This window comes from Trachemys scripta, chromosome 9 (assembly GCF_013100865.1).
Source record: "Trachemys scripta elegans isolate TJP31775 chromosome 9, CAS_Tse_1.0, whole genome shotgun sequence".
In the NCBI taxonomy this organism is placed as follows: Eukaryota; Metazoa; Chordata; order Testudines; family Emydidae; genus Trachemys; species Trachemys scripta.
Genome location: NC_048306.1, coordinates 88102005 through 88119081, shown reverse-complemented (window position 1 = coordinate 88119081; position 17077 = coordinate 88102005). Strand labels below are relative to the sequence as shown.

At 41.0% G+C, this 17077-nt stretch overlaps 1 protein-coding gene across 5 annotated transcripts in view; it reads left to right on the top strand.

Annotated features, from left to right (window-relative positions):
* The first annotated feature begins 2090 nt into the window (after positions 1 to 2090).
* Positions 2091 to 17077, top strand: part of PHC3 (polyhomeotic homolog 3) — a 103515-nt gene continuing 88528 nt past the window's right edge. For all 5 annotated transcript variants that reach the window (XM_034780658.1, XM_034780657.1, XM_034780655.1 and 2 more), the window contains exons 1-5: positions 2091 to 2139; positions 5406 to 5553; positions 8499 to 8657; positions 11906 to 11983; positions 15117 to 15275. In XM_034780658.1, the coding sequence (XP_034636549.1) occupies positions 2099 to 2139; positions 5406 to 5553; positions 8499 to 8657; positions 11906 to 11983; positions 15117 to 15275 (585 nt within the window). In that variant the 5' untranslated portion in view covers positions 2091 to 2098. The remainder of the gene's footprint in view (positions 2140 to 5405; positions 5554 to 8498; positions 8658 to 11905; positions 11984 to 15116; positions 15276 to 17077) is intronic.

The following is a 17077-nucleotide window of genomic DNA, read 5'->3' as shown; positions in this document are numbered from 1 at the left end:
GGCACCAGCGCACCAAGCGCGTGCCTGGGGCGGCAAGCCGTGGGGGGCGGCCTGCCGGTCGCCGTGAGGGCGGCAGTCAGGCTGCCTTTGGCGGCATGCCTGCGGGAGGTCCTCCGGTCCCACGGCTTCGGCAGCAATTTGGCGGCGGGTATGCCAAAGGTGCGGGACCAGCGGACCTCCCGCAGGCATGCCGCCGAATCTGCGTTACCAGTGGACCATCCACAAGCGTGCCACTGAAAGCCACCTGATTGCCATGCTTGGGGTGGCAAAATACATAAGAGCCGCTTCTGCGGCCCACGGGATTGCCACCCCCATGGCACCACGGGCATTGGTGGATTAATGATTTTGCCACCCCTAGGCCCTGAAATAATTGCCGCCCTGCCCGCCCCTGGCCCCGCCCAGACTCCACCCTTTTCCCGCCCCCATTCCAATCCCTTCCCCAAAGTCCTGCCCCAACTCTGCCCCCTTTCTGCCCCTATTGGATCCCTTCCCCAAATCCCCGCCCCCGGCCCTGCCTCTTCCCACAGCTTGCCGCGTTCCCCCTCCTCCCTCCCAAGCACTGGGAGGGAGGGGAGAGAAACAGAACGCGGCGGTGCACTCACGGAGGAGGCAAGCTGGAGCAGGGGAGCTTCTCTGTGGGTGCTCAAATTTGCTGGCCTAGGCCTTGTCAGCCCAGGCGATAATACGCCGCTGACCATGGGCCCTGCTCCCAGAAGCGGCCAGCACCATGTCCCTGCGGCCCCTGGGGGGCAGAGGGCTCTACATGCTGCCTTAGCCTGCAGGCACCGCCCTCTGCAGCCCCCATTGGCCGGGAACGGGGAACCGTGGCCAATGGAAGCTTCGGGGGAGGTACTCGTGGGGCGGGGGAGGCAGAGCACAGAGCCATCTGCCCCTGCACTCCCAGGGGCTGCAGGGATGTGGTGCCGGGCTGGAGCCTGCACCCCAAACCCCTCCTGCACCCCACACCCCAACCCCCTGCCGCACTCCGCATCCCTCCTGCACCCAACCCCCTGCCGCACCCCTCCTGCACCTCAACCCCCTGCCCTGAGCCTCCTCCCACACTCCACACCCCATTCTGTGGTCATGAGTCACAATAACATCATTGAATGTGTGATATCAAAGGGGAAATTAATATATTATATATATTCATCCAACAATAAAAATAAATTAGTTGCATTTCTGTAGTGCCTTCTATCCAAGGATCTTAAAATACTTACAAATTAAAAGTGATTTCCAAATGTTAACTCATTTACCCCTCAACATCTCTGAGAAGAACATTTATTTATACAGATTTAATGAGGGGGAAACTGAGTGCAAAGAGTTTCAGAGTTGTCGACCTCTTGCAGGTCTCATTATTTTCAGGGGGAGATGTGAAGGCTGGTACCTCTGAAAATCAGGCCCTAAGCGACAGGGTTGGGAACGGAATCCAGGTTTCCCTTTGTCTCAGTCCCATGCTCTAGCTACCCTCTAATTCTGATCAGCCTGTCTCCTGTAAAAACAGGAGTACTTGTGGCCCCTTAGAGACTAACAAATTTATCTGAGCATAAGCTTTCGTGTCTCTAAGGGGCCACAAGTACTCCTAGTCTGTATCCACAAAAAGAACACCACGGCTGCTACTCGGAAACCTGTCTCCTGTGTCCTCTTTAGATTTTTCCAAAAACAAACATTGGGGAGGAGGACTGGAGGGAGTGCAGTTGTGTTGGGCTAAAGCGCAGCCACCATTTCACCATGACCCCGATAACCTTTCATGGGCCTTGGCTGGAGGCATTTTTGGGATACAGGACTTAATTAAAAAGGTAACAGTCCCCTAAAAACTCCCCTGACCCTGGGCCACGGCCATTAGCCCTCCGCCTCCCACGCCCCCTCTGTGGCGACTTAGGAGAAGCTTATTGATAACACAAGCTGTGTCGGCTGGGCAGCGTGAGGGGAGTAGGACTCGGAGGAGCAGCTGTCTGCCACACTATGGCGCCCACACAGAGCCGAGGACCGCACTGCTAGGTGAGGTACCCGCAGCCGTGGGGCGGGACGTCTGGAGCCGGGGGCTCACAACTCCCCCTTTCCCCCGACTCCGACCGCCCGGCGGCGGGGCGCATGCGCAATGCCTCCCCGTGAGGGAGGAGAGAAGATGGCGGAAGCGGAGTGAGTAATTCGGTGGAGGCGAATCCGGTCCTGCTGGGGTGGATGGGGGAGGGGGAAGCGGCTGCGGGCGGGGCCGGGAACTGGGACTTGATAACGCGGCGATCTTGGGCCACTCTCATGCAGGGAGCTGTTCCCCTGTCCCATCTGACAGCGGGTGCCAGGCAGGGCATCGCCGGGCGCTGGGCCATGGGCCCCTCCTGGCTCTTGGGCTCCTGCCTGCCACGCTGCCCCCGCCAGGGGCCCCATCTTGGCCAGCCCGCCGCACTGAGGGGGCGGTGGCTCAGTGGGTGGCCTGAGGGGCGGTGGCCTGGCCTGAAGTGGGATGCGGTGGTGGGTGGCCTGGCCCAGAGGTGGCAGTATCATGGTGGGAGGCTGTATAGCGCTGGGGTCATGGGGTGGGTGGCTCAGGGCAGCTGTGTGGTGTGGTGTGTCTTAAAGTGGGTGGTGGCACGGGGAGGGCAGTGGCGGGGATGGGGGGTTCTACCATAGGGCAATCTGCTGAGGGCATGGGGTGGGGGTGGGGGAGGGTGGAGACTGCTGGGGTGGCTTGGCTTCATCAGGCAGTTTTATGGACTCTGTTAAGCTTACTTGGGTTTGTGATTAACCTGCATAGGATCTTCTTGGCAAAACTGAAGTACCACCGGATATAGCTGAACAGGTTTCACTCTATCCCCTTGACACTGTGGTTCTACTGGTTCCTGGTGTTTGATGCCTCTGTCATCTGATAATTTTATGGGTTCACTTAGTTGCTTGTTGCTTGGGTTGCTCCAAATTCTAGTCTAAGGCTATGTCTACACTAGAGCAGTGGTTCTCAAAGCCGGTCCCCCGCTTGTTCAGGGAAAGCCCCTGGCAGGCCGGGCCAGTTTAGTTACCTGCCACATCCACAGGTTCAGCTGATCGTGGCTCCCACTGGCTGCGGTTTGCCGCTCCAGGCCGATGGGGACTGCGGGAAGTGGCGCGGGCCGAGGGATGTAGCTGCTTTATGCAAACGGGATCAAGTCAGTCTTATAAAGGGACTATGGTTTCAACCTTCAGTATGGAGAGGTTATCCTCTGTGTCATAAATTATCATCCACCTGCTGAACTGATTCTGGATTCCAGCCTCTTCAGCCCCAAAAATACAAATTTCTCAAAAATTATAGGTCTATGTTACTTGAGCTAACAAAAGATCATGTTAGCTGTCACCTAATGAAATACATGTAGTTCTTTCTATGCTGCAACCAATCAGTAGAGAAGATAGTGTTCTCTTTTTCTTTCAGACACACATAAAATGTCTAAATGTTGCTTCCATTACTATTGTTTGTACTCTGATAGCACCTAGGTGCCACCAATGAAGGACCCTGTTCTGTTAAGCCCTGTCCCCGCAATCATTGGCAAAAACACCAGAGCAGGGTTGATTTGAGTGTGTTATGCGCCCACTGCGTTTAAGATTGGATCTCAAACTAAACATAACAAAAACTCTGCATAATTATAGTATATTTTCTTCATATAATTATTGAATTCATTTTCAACAAATTAATGCTAGGGAAAGTTGGAAGAATAAACTCTTTTTGAGCAAGTGGGACCATTTAAGCTAGAGTGACCAGATGTGCCGTTTTTAAAGGGATAGTCCCGTTTTTTGGGACTTCTTATTATATAGGTGCCTATTATCCCCTCCCCCCTGTTTTTTCACAGTTGTTGTCTGGTCACCGTAATTTAAGATAAAGGAGTAACTATTATCTCGCAGAAATAGTAGCCTGTTGGCCTCCCGTGGATCAGCCACTAGAGGCGGATGCATCACACATATAGCCAGTGTTGTACCTCCAAAATACTTATCAATTATGAAAATTAAACATTGAGTGATTCCCTGTATTCATGATAACTTAGTTGAATTATACAAGATTCTGCTCAAATCGGAAAGAGAAATTTTAAATGTAAATGTTTCATTGAAGTGCACCCAAGATCCTGGACAGGAGGGAGATACAATACTGTACAGTTTGCCTTTATATTACCTGTTACATTTATTTTCTTAATATTGAATGATACTGGCATGTGCACATAGGGCTGTTGTCCTCTGCTGGAGAGTATCAGAACTGGTCAGCTTTGTACCATAAGCCCTATACATAACACCTGGTGATGATGATACTGTACCTAACTCTTACATATCATTTTTCATTAGTAGATCTCCAAGCACTTTGCAAACAAGTATCATTATTCCCATTTTACAGAAGGAGATTCTCTTTCAGCTCAAGTGGTAGGAGGCCTATGCTTTTGGAGCAAGAATTCTGAGTTATTTTCCCACTACTGCCATAAGGTTCATAATGGCCATGGGAAGCAGCATAGTGACAAGTGTGAAGTTCTAGATTATCACGTTTGTTAGAACGTATTGATTATTACAAGTTATGTGCTGTAGGATAGCACTCTACAGAGCTTTGTTATGCTCTTAGAATGCAGTTTGTCTGCAACTTTCTAAAGGACTGCTTTCTGTGCTCTGCTACCTTCTCTTAAAAACATAAAGTAAAAGAAAAAGTATGTTCTCCCATGATCCTACTCCTTCCAAAAATACTAGCCCTCCTCTTTATTGTTGCTCTGACCGTACTGAAACAGAAAATGGAACAAAAATGTTAACTCTACCAGAAACTCATAGTGAGTTTACTTAAATTTTAAACAAGACTTCTATGAAGAGAAGTCATCTTCTACAGAAGAAAGAAAGAAAGGTTGGTTAGGAGAGCTGAGGAGATCTGCATTAAGTGAATGGAATCTGCTATTTCAGTTAGTGGGTAAAGAGAGGCCAGAATAGATAAGAAGACTCCCTTCATACAATACTGCTCTTCTTTATAAGGCAGCAGAGAAGTAAAAGGAATTTTCCCACAGTCTTGTCTCCTGAGGACAAAAGCAAACCATCAATGATTTTTGTTTCAGAAACTTTATCTTGGTTCAGGTGCATGATGTGAGTAGCACAGTGGCTTTCCCACTGTGCTTCTTTGGAGGATGGTGATATAATGTGTAGCTTGGTGGTATACAGTTTTGACGGTGATTCCTAAAGTAGTAGTTTATTGATGTAGTTTTTAATGTAGCTTACGTGTATTATACCTAATAATTTGAAATAGTTTTAAGCTTGTGAAGGTATTCTATGTCTGCCTGTCCACAAGTGATATACAATGAGTCCTTTTCTTAGGAATTAACATAAATTGTCCATGATTATTTTTTTGGAATCATTTAGATTTTTTTCTTTAAATTCAGTACATCATGTACTAGTATAAATGAATTGCTTGAATTTCCTGCCAGACTGAAAGAACATTGCACTGCTATGGAGAATGAATCAAATGCAATGACGTGTTCTGCATGTACAACTACCATCACCACCACCTCCTCCTCTCGGACACAACCACCACAGATATCTGTCTACAGTGGCTCCGACAGACATGCTGTACAGGTACTGGGCTGTGATGTAGTGCAAAGGTTCTCAACCGGGGATCTGGGGCCTCCTAGGGGGCCACAAGCAGTTTTCAGGGGGGCCTCCAAAATAAAAGAGCAAAGCCTGTGTTAGACTTGCAGGAGCCCAGGGCAGAAAGCTGAATGCGAGGCTAAAGCCGAAGCCCAAGCACCTTGGGCCCCCTGTGATCGCTGCCATGCTTGCTACCCCCTAACACCCGCCCTGGCTTTTAATCTACTGGATATGTAGAAAAACAGTTGTGTGGCACAGGTGAGCTGGGGAGTTTTTATAGCATGTTGGGGGGGGGGGGGCTCAGAAAGAAAAAGGTTGAGAACCTCTGATGTAGTGTACAGAGGAATGGAAAGGAAATTCATAACCAATGTTTACTGATTAAAAACTCAAACATAGGAAACAGTACTGGCTTATAAAAATAAATTGGGCAGTGCTGCATGCTAGTAAGTTAAAAGTTTCACTCTTGCTTTCCCTTCTGGTTCTTACTGTCTGGCTTGTTTGAGTGTTTTTATGAAATATTGATTGTCTACAAAAACTTTCAGTGGTAGAAACAGTGCTGCTGACTTGAATCTTACAATATACAGACTAGATTTGTTATCATGATCGTAAGTAGTGGAGTGGATGAAATATCTAGATTCCCTGGAACCACAGCCTTGTCATGATAAGGGTCAGATCAGCTCACCAGTCTTTTGCATAAATAAATTGCGTACCATGTATTTTATAAGGTTGTATGTGAGGTTTTTCTGACGAGACCTTTAAAAACCAATGTGCATAGACATTAATAATAACATGGCTTCATTGAAGTCAGTGGTAAAACTCCCATTGACTTCATTGGAGCTAGAATTGTATCCTAAAGGGCCTGTGACACATTTTTGAAGAGTAGATGTAGAAGGTTGCCCCAGTGTTCTTGCCAGTCTTTTATCTCCAATCCCGGCTGTTGTGTAACGTTTCTTAGTGCCATTATCTGCTTTGCTTATCTGTCATTCACCTCAGAAGAACTAGCATTTCAGTAGTGCTGTATAGTATGTATTTTATTTGTAAAATGATTTGGGAACAATTGAGCTGAAAGGCGCTATATAATGTGGATTGTCAAAGAACAGGCTTATACTGTAGACCAGAATGTGTGTGTTAGTTACAATCTATAATTCACTTGAACAATGATTATGTAGGAAGTTTAGAGTTATGCAGGTGTTGGGGGGTGGGGGAAGTGTTTTTGTTTTTTATTTTCTTGCAATGGTTAACTTCCATTATAGCACTATCAAGAGTAAAATAGTTTAGTATTTTGTAGGGCTGTCGATTAATTGCAGTTAACTCACGTGATTAACTCAAAAAATTAATCACAGTTTTAATCGCACTATTAAGCAATAGAATACCAATTGACATTTATTAAAAATTTTGGGTTTTTTCTACATTTTCATATATATTGTATTCTGTGTTGTAATTAAAATCAAAATGTATATTATTTTTTATTACAAATATTTGCACTGTAAAAATGATAAACAAAATAAATAGTATTTTTCAATTCACCTCATACAAGCACTGTAGTGCAATCTTTGTCGTGAAAATGAAACTTACAAATGTAGATTGTTTTTGAGTGCAGTTATGTAACCAAAAAAAAAAAAGGTAAAACTTCAGCGCCTACAAGTCCACTCAGTCCTACTTCTTGTTCAGCTAATTGCTAAGGCAAACAAGTTTGTTTACATTGACAGAAGATAATGCTGTTCTCTTCTTATTTACAATGTAACCAGAAAGGGTGAGCAGGCATTTGCATGGCACCTTTGTAGCTGGCATTGCAAGGTATTTACGTATCAGATATGCTAAACATTCATATGCCCCTTCATGCTTCAGCCACCATTCCAGAGGAAAAGCTTCCATGCTGATGACGCTCATTTAAAAAAAGAATGATTTAATTAAATTTGTGACTGAACTCTTTGGGGGAGAATTGTAGGTCTCCTGTTCTGTTTTATCCACATTCTGCCATATATTTCACGTTATAGCAGTCTTGGATGATGACTCCAACACATGTTAATTTTAAGAACATTTTCACTGCAGATTTGACAAAATGCAAAGAAGGTACCAATGTGATATTTCTAAAGATAGCTACAGCACTCCACCCAAGGTTTAAGAATCTGAAGTGCCTTCCAAAATCTGAGAGGGACGAGGTGTGGAGCATGCGTTCAGAAGTCTTAAAAGAGCAACACTCAGATGCAGAACCTGCAGAACCTGAACCACCAAAAAAGAAAATCAACCTTCTGCTGGTGGTATCTGACTCAGTCAATGAAAATGAACATGCATCGGTCCACGTTGCTTTGGATTGTTATCGAGCAGAACCCATCATCAGCATGGACTCATGTCCTTTGGAATGGTAGTTGATGTATGAAGGGACATATGAATCTTTAGCGCATCTGGCACGTAAATATCTTAGGAAGCCAGCTACAACAGTGCCAGGAGTATCCCTGTTCTCACTTTCCGGTAACATTGTAAATAAGAAGTGGGCAACATTGTCTCCTGCAAATTGTAACTAAACTGTTTGTCTGAGCGATTGGCTGAAGTAGGACTGAGTGGACTTTGTTTTATTTTTGAATACAGTTATTTTTTTTGTACATAATTCTACATTTGTAAGTTCTACTTTCATGATAAAGAGATTGCACTACAGTTCTTGTATTAGGTGAATTGAAAAATACTATTCCTTTTGTTTTTTACAGTGCAAAATATTTGTAATCAAAAATAAATATAAAGTGAGCACTGTACACTATATTCTGTGTTGTAACTGAAATGAATATATTTGAAAATGTAGAAAATATCCAAAAATATTTAAATAAATGGTATTATATTATTGTTTAACAGTGCAATTAATCACAATTAATTTTTTTAAATGCTTGACAGCCCTAGTATTTTGTAATTGTGATTTGTTATTTATTGGTATATTGCAGGTTATTCAGCAGGCCTTGCATCGTCCCCCTAGCTCAGCTGCTCAGTATCTTCAGCAGATGTATGCCGCCCAACAGCAGCATTTAATGCTGCAGACTGCCGCTCTACAACAGCAGCACTTAAGCAGTACCCAGTTTCAGAGTCTGGCAGCTGTTCCGCAGGTGAGACTTAAATATGTTGTGATGTTCTGCTTAGGACACCCAGAACTGTGAGCCACCATGTTACCCCTCTGCCTCAGCAAGAGTGAGTTTTGCTGGAGATTAAACTGTGTCTCCGCTCCCTGCCAAAGCAACTTGTCTGCTTCACCAGCAAACTCCTCAAGACTCTGCCAGTGTTAATCTTGCCTTGCAGGTAACAATCAATGAACCCCAGTTCCTCCCTCAGTGTGTGGTCTCTCTCACTAGACACTCACAGAAATTGTTTTCTCCCTCCAAAGAGACAGCGTACATATTATTCTGTTAACTTAGCTGAAGACTTGCATTTACTTCAGTATAACGGCACTGAGATGATTCATAGTAAAATTTTAAAAAAGTTTATTAACAAAGAAGAGATTTTAATGATACTAAGCAAGAGAAGGAGACAGGTATGGTTATATACAAAACAAAACATACTTTCTATTGGCTAAAACTTAATTTTAGCAAGATACAATCTTTGCCTAAGCCGTTTTCTTACTTATATCAGATTACCAGCGTCCCCAGCCTTTCAGATGACGGGACCCAACTTTCACAGGCTGAAAGTGTACTGTATGCTATGTCCCCTAAGTAATGGATAGCTAAAAGGTCTTTTTGCTCCCCTTATGTTACCCAAAGCCCATTGTCTCTGCCTTAAGAGCCAGGAAGGCATCCTGGGTACAGGTTCTGTCCCCTGGTGAGCTCACTAACCTCCTCCTTCCATTTGTTAGTTTGATGGCTTTGTTTACCTTATATGTAAATTTACTTTCATTGTCCTTTGCCTGCAATCAAGGTGGTCAGACAGGCAAATCCACATTCATTTGTTTAGGCTGTCAACTTAGTGTATGCACTGCATCCCAGGCACATCATAAGCACATATTTCTAGCACACACACACTTTGTACACAAACTGTGTGTGTGTGTGTGTGTGTATATATATATAATATATAATCACACAATTTTTGGAACCAGCGTGTCATCAGTTTACATATAATACCTTACAAGACACCATTTAGATACGTATTATGACAATAGTGCATAGTGTGTGTGTCCGGCCTGATATGAACTACAGTGTGATGGGCCCTCTGTCAGTTGGCATTGAGGGCTCTCTGGATCACATGCCTAAAACTAATGTTCTAGGATGAAAAACGTAAACCATTACCAAACCTAATAACAGCTTTACTGTGCATGTCTAAATACCTCACAATAATTCATTGTAGTATTTTAGTAACTTTATTCTTTTAATTGTCTCTGTGTGGACTGCAAACCCACTTGAATATTTTTAGTTTTGTAAGAATCTCAGTAGGTGCTCATCCAATGCTCTGGGTGTCCATTACATATATTAAAATAAACTATACAGATACTTATATGGTACAATAAAGGACTTAATGATGTTAACAGAAAAAATCCAAACTTTTCCAACCCTCAACCCCCCTTCCCAAAATATGGGTGGGGGGGAAGGAACATACTACTCCCCAATACAGATAAAATAAAAATAATTAGTGTTTTATATCTTATTTTGGTACTTAATTTTAGTGAATCATGCCAAGGAATATGGGTACATAATAAGTTACAACAAATCTTAGTTGTAATTCTGAAATTGGAAAAGAAAGTACGAGACAATACCATATTCTGTTCCCATTTGCAAAGGCTTTAGCATTAATCATCAAAATAAGCCTTATCCAATGGTCATTAAAGTTAATAGAAAGACTTCCATTGTCCTCAGTGGTTATTTGAAAGGGAACGGTATCCAGGTGAGAGAAGTAATTATCATTTTACACATGGAGAGGCTGAGACATGAAGAGTTAAAGACCTCAAGGCTATACAGCTTCATTTTGTCAGACATAGGATTAGGACTCGGGAGTTGATGGATCACAGTCGTGTACCTCTTCCACTGGATCATGCTGATTGCCTGAGACAGTCACATGATCTCAACCTAAAATTGAGATGACTCAGAAGAAGGTAACTGATGTTGCATCCAATAAAGGACCTTGAATTTAAGACAATTAAATATAATCCACACAGGACTTGACCTTGTAATCCTTACTCATGTGACTACATATTAAAATTTATGGGGGACGTCTCATGTGAGTAAGCATAGTGGGATTGCATTCTTAATTAGAAAGTGAATCCTGTTTCCTTGCTGTTCATATATGTTTTAGGCAGTTTATCCACATTGCAGGTAACCCTCCTCTCACCCCCAAATTCAAAGGTAGCCAACAATAGAGAGACGAATACAATTTTTAAGCAATTGTGACAGGCAGAAGCTGTAAAAATTGAGGGAAACCTTCATTTATTTACATGATCTGCTCCTGAAAAACTTAATTTTGTTTTTTGTCCATTAAATGGGTCTCCACAGGATTTAGTTTTAGTATTAAGAACTATATGGCAGAAAAAATCATCCAGAATACAATTACAGAAATGCTTATGCACTTATAATTTATAATGGAAAGGCTGATGTTCTCTACCCCATATTGTGAGAGGTTTTTATCTTAGCCATAAAAATTTGGTTCCTGCTGCAACCAGGAATGCAAAGCCTTGCTGGAAATAAACTTTTTTCCTCTTAAATTTCAAAATATTTTGACCTTTTAGTGTTTTGGAATTTATCATTTAAAAATGACCAAGTAGTTTTGGGTGCTAAACAAAAATGAAGGGTGAAACTTGTTTCAGAGTTTATGCCATTCAATTATTGTATTGCTTTCTCTTTTGAAAAAATAACTGAAATGACCAAACATTTAACTCTGAAAAGTGTTTTTGGAGCATGCGTAATTATGTTTGGAAGGTATTTTATGCGGATTTTTTTCACCGTGCAAATCAATTTCATAAGGATTTTAGTGAGGACTGATTTTTACACTTCAACATCAGTGACCTATCATGTAAGTTTTCAGTGCTGTATGTGGTGGACTAAACACCCAGCTTCATCATTAACACTTTCCTGATTTCTGTTAGTTTGTGTTCCTCTCAGAGGTACTAAGCCTGCAAAGTTCTGAGTGCCTTCATATTAATGTGAATTGAGGACATTGGGCACCATGCAGTTTAGGGCCAATAGTTTGGATTGCACTATGCTGTAAACGTATCCCTAACTCTACTGGGTAAAATTTATTTATTTTTACTGGTAATTCAGAGAAAGGATAAAACTAGAGGTGGGTTTCTGTTGTCTCATGTAACAATATCAGTGTTATTTAAACATTTTTTATTTCCACTTAGATGACATATTTAACACATGTTCTTGCTATTTAGGCAAGCCTGTCGGGTGGAAGGCAGTGTTCATCCCCTACTGGGAGCGTCACTCAGCAGTCAAGCATGTCACAGACCTCGGTAAGGTTCTGTATCCCATCCTAGCCTTCAATGGCTATAATGCAACTTCTTGTAAAGAAAAAACATTTTTCATGTTTAAAATAAATAAATCTGACTAAAATTATTGCAACATAATGAGAAGTAGGTGCATAATGAGACTGTAGTAGTTAGAGGTAAAAAGATGTAAGAGACACTCCCCTAAAAGGACATCATGTGTTCAACTAGTACCCCAATTAGTCTGGGATTTTCAAAGGAATCCAAGGTAGTTAGTTGCCCAATTACCCTTTGAAAATCTCAACCTTTATCTTAAGAAAATATTAAGTACAATTTCTAGGAAGCACAATTTAACATTAAGTTGCATAATATTTTAGAGTTATTGGCCAAAATTTTCAAACTTGAATATCTAAAATTAGGCACCTAAACCCATATGTGGGTAGATAAAATAAAATTGCTTGATCATCAGAGCTGTCGAGCAAGCTGTGAGTAGTTAGCACCTTAAAAGATCAGGCCAATTTTATTTGTGTGCCTAAATATGGATTTAGGCACTTAATATTTGGGTGTCTAAAGTTAATATTTTTCTTAAAATATTAATTGCTGGCTTGTACCACATTCAGTAAGTATCTATTCATGGTAGCTGTTTAGATTAATCCATTTCCGCAACATTACCTTTTATACTAATTATTGTTTCATATTCTGATTGAGACACAGTGTTAAAGTACCCAATTATTATTTATTAATTACAGGCCACTGTGTAGTGCAGTGGTTTTCAATCTTTTTTCATTTGCGGACCCTTAAAAAAATTTCAAATGGAGGTGTGGACCCATTTGGAAGTCTTAGACAGTCTGCGGACCCGAGGTTGAAAACCACTGTTATATGGTAACCACAACCTTTTGTGGCGCCCTTAGACATAGTCTGTGGACCCCCAGGGGCTGAAAACCACTGGTGTAGTGCAAAAATAGAAGCACTTTGTTTGGCCTCTACAATTACAGATTTTTCAATGCTGTTCCTTTAAAATACCACACCTTATTTGTATGACATACTTTTTTTTGCAGTTATGTTCTCATAAAATACATGTGTTTAGTAGGGAGCTATTACACAAGTGCTTGTCAGTCTGTTAACTGGCATCTGTTAACTGGAAATGCTGAGGACTGTTTAAAGTAAACATAAGGTTTAATTTTTCAAAATCTCAGAAGCCCACTGTTGCATCAAATTTCTAATTTTGTAACACTAGGTATTGTCATTGTGAATTTAAATTGAGCATTTAGGTATACAAATTGGCCAGTTAAGTATTTCTGGCCATCTCATATCTGGTTTGTGTATGCATTCATGATAACTGTATACAGAAATCAGACAAGCGATTATACATAATTTTGAGATTCTGATTCTTTGAAAGCCAATGCAAGAATAACAAAATTTTAATGTGGCGATGCTGGAAAGTGTAACATCTTCAAAGTCTAAACATCGTAAGTCTCAGGAAGACAGATTTAACTATCTCAATAGGTTCCACTTTTGAATATTGTATAATGGAATAGCTTTGAAAAACTAGATGTGACAGATTAATATGCTTGCAAAATATTTTTATCTTAATGTTTTTCATAGTTGTGAGCTTAATTCTGAGCCGCTAATCTTATTTTTCACTTTGTAGTAATTCACTTTATATTAAACTTAATTTATAGTAATTGGTAGGATTACTAACAATTATAATAGACTACTAAATATTTAGAGAGACCAAGCTTGTCTCTCTAAATATCAAAGCTTTGGAGCAGAGCCCGGAGCTGGAGTGCAGAGCAGTGGAGCTGCGGGTTTTTGCCTGGAGCTGGAGCGGAGCTGGAGCACAGCTCCAAAGCCCTGCTAAATATCCTGGGACTGACACGGCTACAACTACACTTCACACTAAATCTTTGACTTTTAACGTTCTGTGGCCATTTAGCATAAAATAAGTGTAATTCTTTGGATATTACAAACAACTGGCATCATCAGATGAAATCTGTGCTATCTTTTCTTCATTTCATGGTAATTCTGGTAAATTATCCAGAGGAAAATAACCTTTTTATTAATTAGTTTTGTTTCTGTTCAACCATAATAAATTAATTGTTGTCTTCTCCAGTGCATTCATTCTTTAGCTAGAACTTCCATTCACAGCTCACAAAAACAAAACACCTATTGATCCAACAATCACAGATTATCATTCATTAAGAATGCTTACATTAAACCAAACAGTCATTATGGGGAATTATGCATTTTCATGTGAAGAATACAATGCATGGCGTAAATTTTAAATTGGCAATGGTATTTAAGGATTTGTTTGTAATGGCCTTGTCTTCCTCCAAATGACATTCATGCCACCTCAGCCCCACATTTAATTTTTTTTTTTATGTACACTTTAATCATTAATTATTTAGAACCTGTAATCTGATGAATTATGCCAACACACAATTATTTGAAGTCAGTTATCTTTGACACTGTGTGAAAATGTTGGCTTAAAATTTAATTCCTTATTATCTTCACGAGTTGACAATTATACCAAAATACTGTGAATTTCTTCATTTGAAAATGTACCTGTCTGAACTCTTCTTTTGTTGTTTATTTCATTTATATAAAAACCATGCACCTCTGTAGTGATATGTAAACAACTCGTTTTCCATCCTAATTTAGACAGGGGCAGCACATGAGTATTAAGGTGTGAGAAAAGGAGTAGATAGTGTTGCAGTGTGGATTATTGATGCCACTGATTTGAATTGGTGCCTTAAACTAGTGACAGACCACACGTATTTCTGTATTGTGTACGCTTTAGCTATTTCTGTTTCATGTTCAATGCAAAACTAAAAATAAAACGTATGGTGACAAGTAACTCTTCAATTCATGGATTGAACTGCCCAAGCATGGCTGCATGTAAATTGCATTATTATAATGAAAATGTATAATACTGCCACATTAATATTGCTACTTATAAAAAAAGGTACCGTATGAGCGTTCACACAGTAGCTGACTTATTTTGATGAGAATCTGTAGCAGTCATAGACTTCAGATCAAAATATTGTTGAAGTCTTTACAGCTTGGATGCTACAACTGCCTTGATGTATTTGGTAAGGCTGATTGACTTTAAAACCCAGGATGAAGGGCCATGACCAAAGTAACACTTTTACTTCCTTAGATTAACCTTTCCACCTCTCCTACACCTCCACAATTAATAAGCCGTTCGCAGACCTCCAACACTACTAGCAGCAGTATAACCCAACAGACGATGTTGCTGGGGAGCACTTCTCCTACCCTGAGTGCAAGCCAGGCTCAAATGTACCTCCGAGCACAAATGGTAAGTTTCTCAAGTTGCCATGTTCACAGTTAATTTTTGAAAGTTTTACTGTTTTTTGGTAAATGGTTCAGGTATCTTTAGCTTCAGGCAGTGTTGGGAATTTGGTAGCTTATTTTTGTACATAAATAGTTCTTAGAGCAACATGAGCCACAGAGACAAAGGGACTGCTTAGTCCTTTGAGAGCAGAAAAAAGAAATTCTGCTTTAGAAACAGCTCAATGCTTGGTACATATTGTAATTAATGAGATGACTGAACATTTGTAAAATAGGAAGAGAACATCTGTCCTTGCTTAGTGGATATGTGACAAGATATACTGTAGCTGTCTGTATTCCCCGCAGATTGTTCTAATGTGTTTCTAACATCAGAGTTCACGGGCTCTTGATTAAGCTTTCTCACATTTAATTAAGAATATGCTTTGATGGAGTATTGCCTCTGGAGACTGAGTTGGGTTTATAGATTTCGTTCTGTTAAGATTCATATGGGATTCATTTGATTTTTGAAATTTCTTTTCAGCGTTGTATTTCCATGTTTTTAAACAAAGGGTAATTTTCAAAGTTTGAATAATTCTACAGTAAAAGAAAATGACTGTTGTAAAACCTTAATTATGGAGATTTAAAAAATGTATTGCTGTTCACAGTGCAAACACAGGCTCCTGTCCTGCAATGAGCTTTGCATGGGCAGACCCCTGCCCTTGTGCGGAACCTCACTGAAGGCATTGGGGCTCTGCACAAGTGCACAGATCCATCCAGGTGGTATTCAGTGCTGGTGTGGGGCCATAGATATTTCTATTGTTTGCATACAAGCTATTGCCCAGGTCCTGCAAAGACTTATGCATGTGCTTTGTGCACTGAGTACTCCCCACTGATTTCAGATCTCATTCCACAATCGGGGCTCTTGATATTAGTGGGACTACTCACAGTGCATGAAGTTAAGTACATGCATAAGACTTGCACGATTGGGACCTATAATTATATTCATGAAAAATCCCCTCGTCCCCCTGAGATTTGTTAAACAATATAGATATATGCTGGTAGAGCTTTTTCTTATACTATTAAATTTCCTACATACTTATTGAGAAAGTAGTTAAAACTGTAGATGCAGCAATCTAGTATATGCTACCAGTGTTTTGTGGACACCTGGAAGGAGCTGTCTCCAATTTGCCAAAAAATAAATAAAGGAAGTTTCAAAGAGACTGATGTGTAAAGCTAATGGTGGATACATAATATATTGAATAGGATGGAAAAAGATGCAATATATACATGTGTGACCGGAGTCCCAGGGGAGCCACACTGTAGTTACTCAATTAGGGTGAGCTGCAAAGAATGGGGCAGACAATCCCCAAATCTGGTGGATATTCCAGTATTTACATTTACCAAGCCAGCACAAAATAGCTTCTATAATACCTTACTGGTTACCCAGAAGCTAACAACACAGTTCCCCTAAAGCAACCCAGCCTTAGGTCTCCACCCAGACACCCAAGTCAAATATGATGAGGATTACTGAAAATCTTATCAATCATATAAGAAATTTCTACCAATCCCAAAGGATCGGACACATTACCTCCCGGGTTAATGAATATTCCAGATCTTACCCAAATACATACTTACAGCCAATTCTTATTAACTAAACTAAAATTTATTAAAAAAGAAAAGAGAGAGTGTATTGGTTAAAAGATCAGTATACATACAGACATGAATATAGTTCTTCAGATTCATGGTAGAGATGGTGAGCTTTGTTGTTGCAAAGAGTTCTTTCAGAATTAGTTCACGGGTTATAGTTAGTGACAGACAGGAACTGTCTGT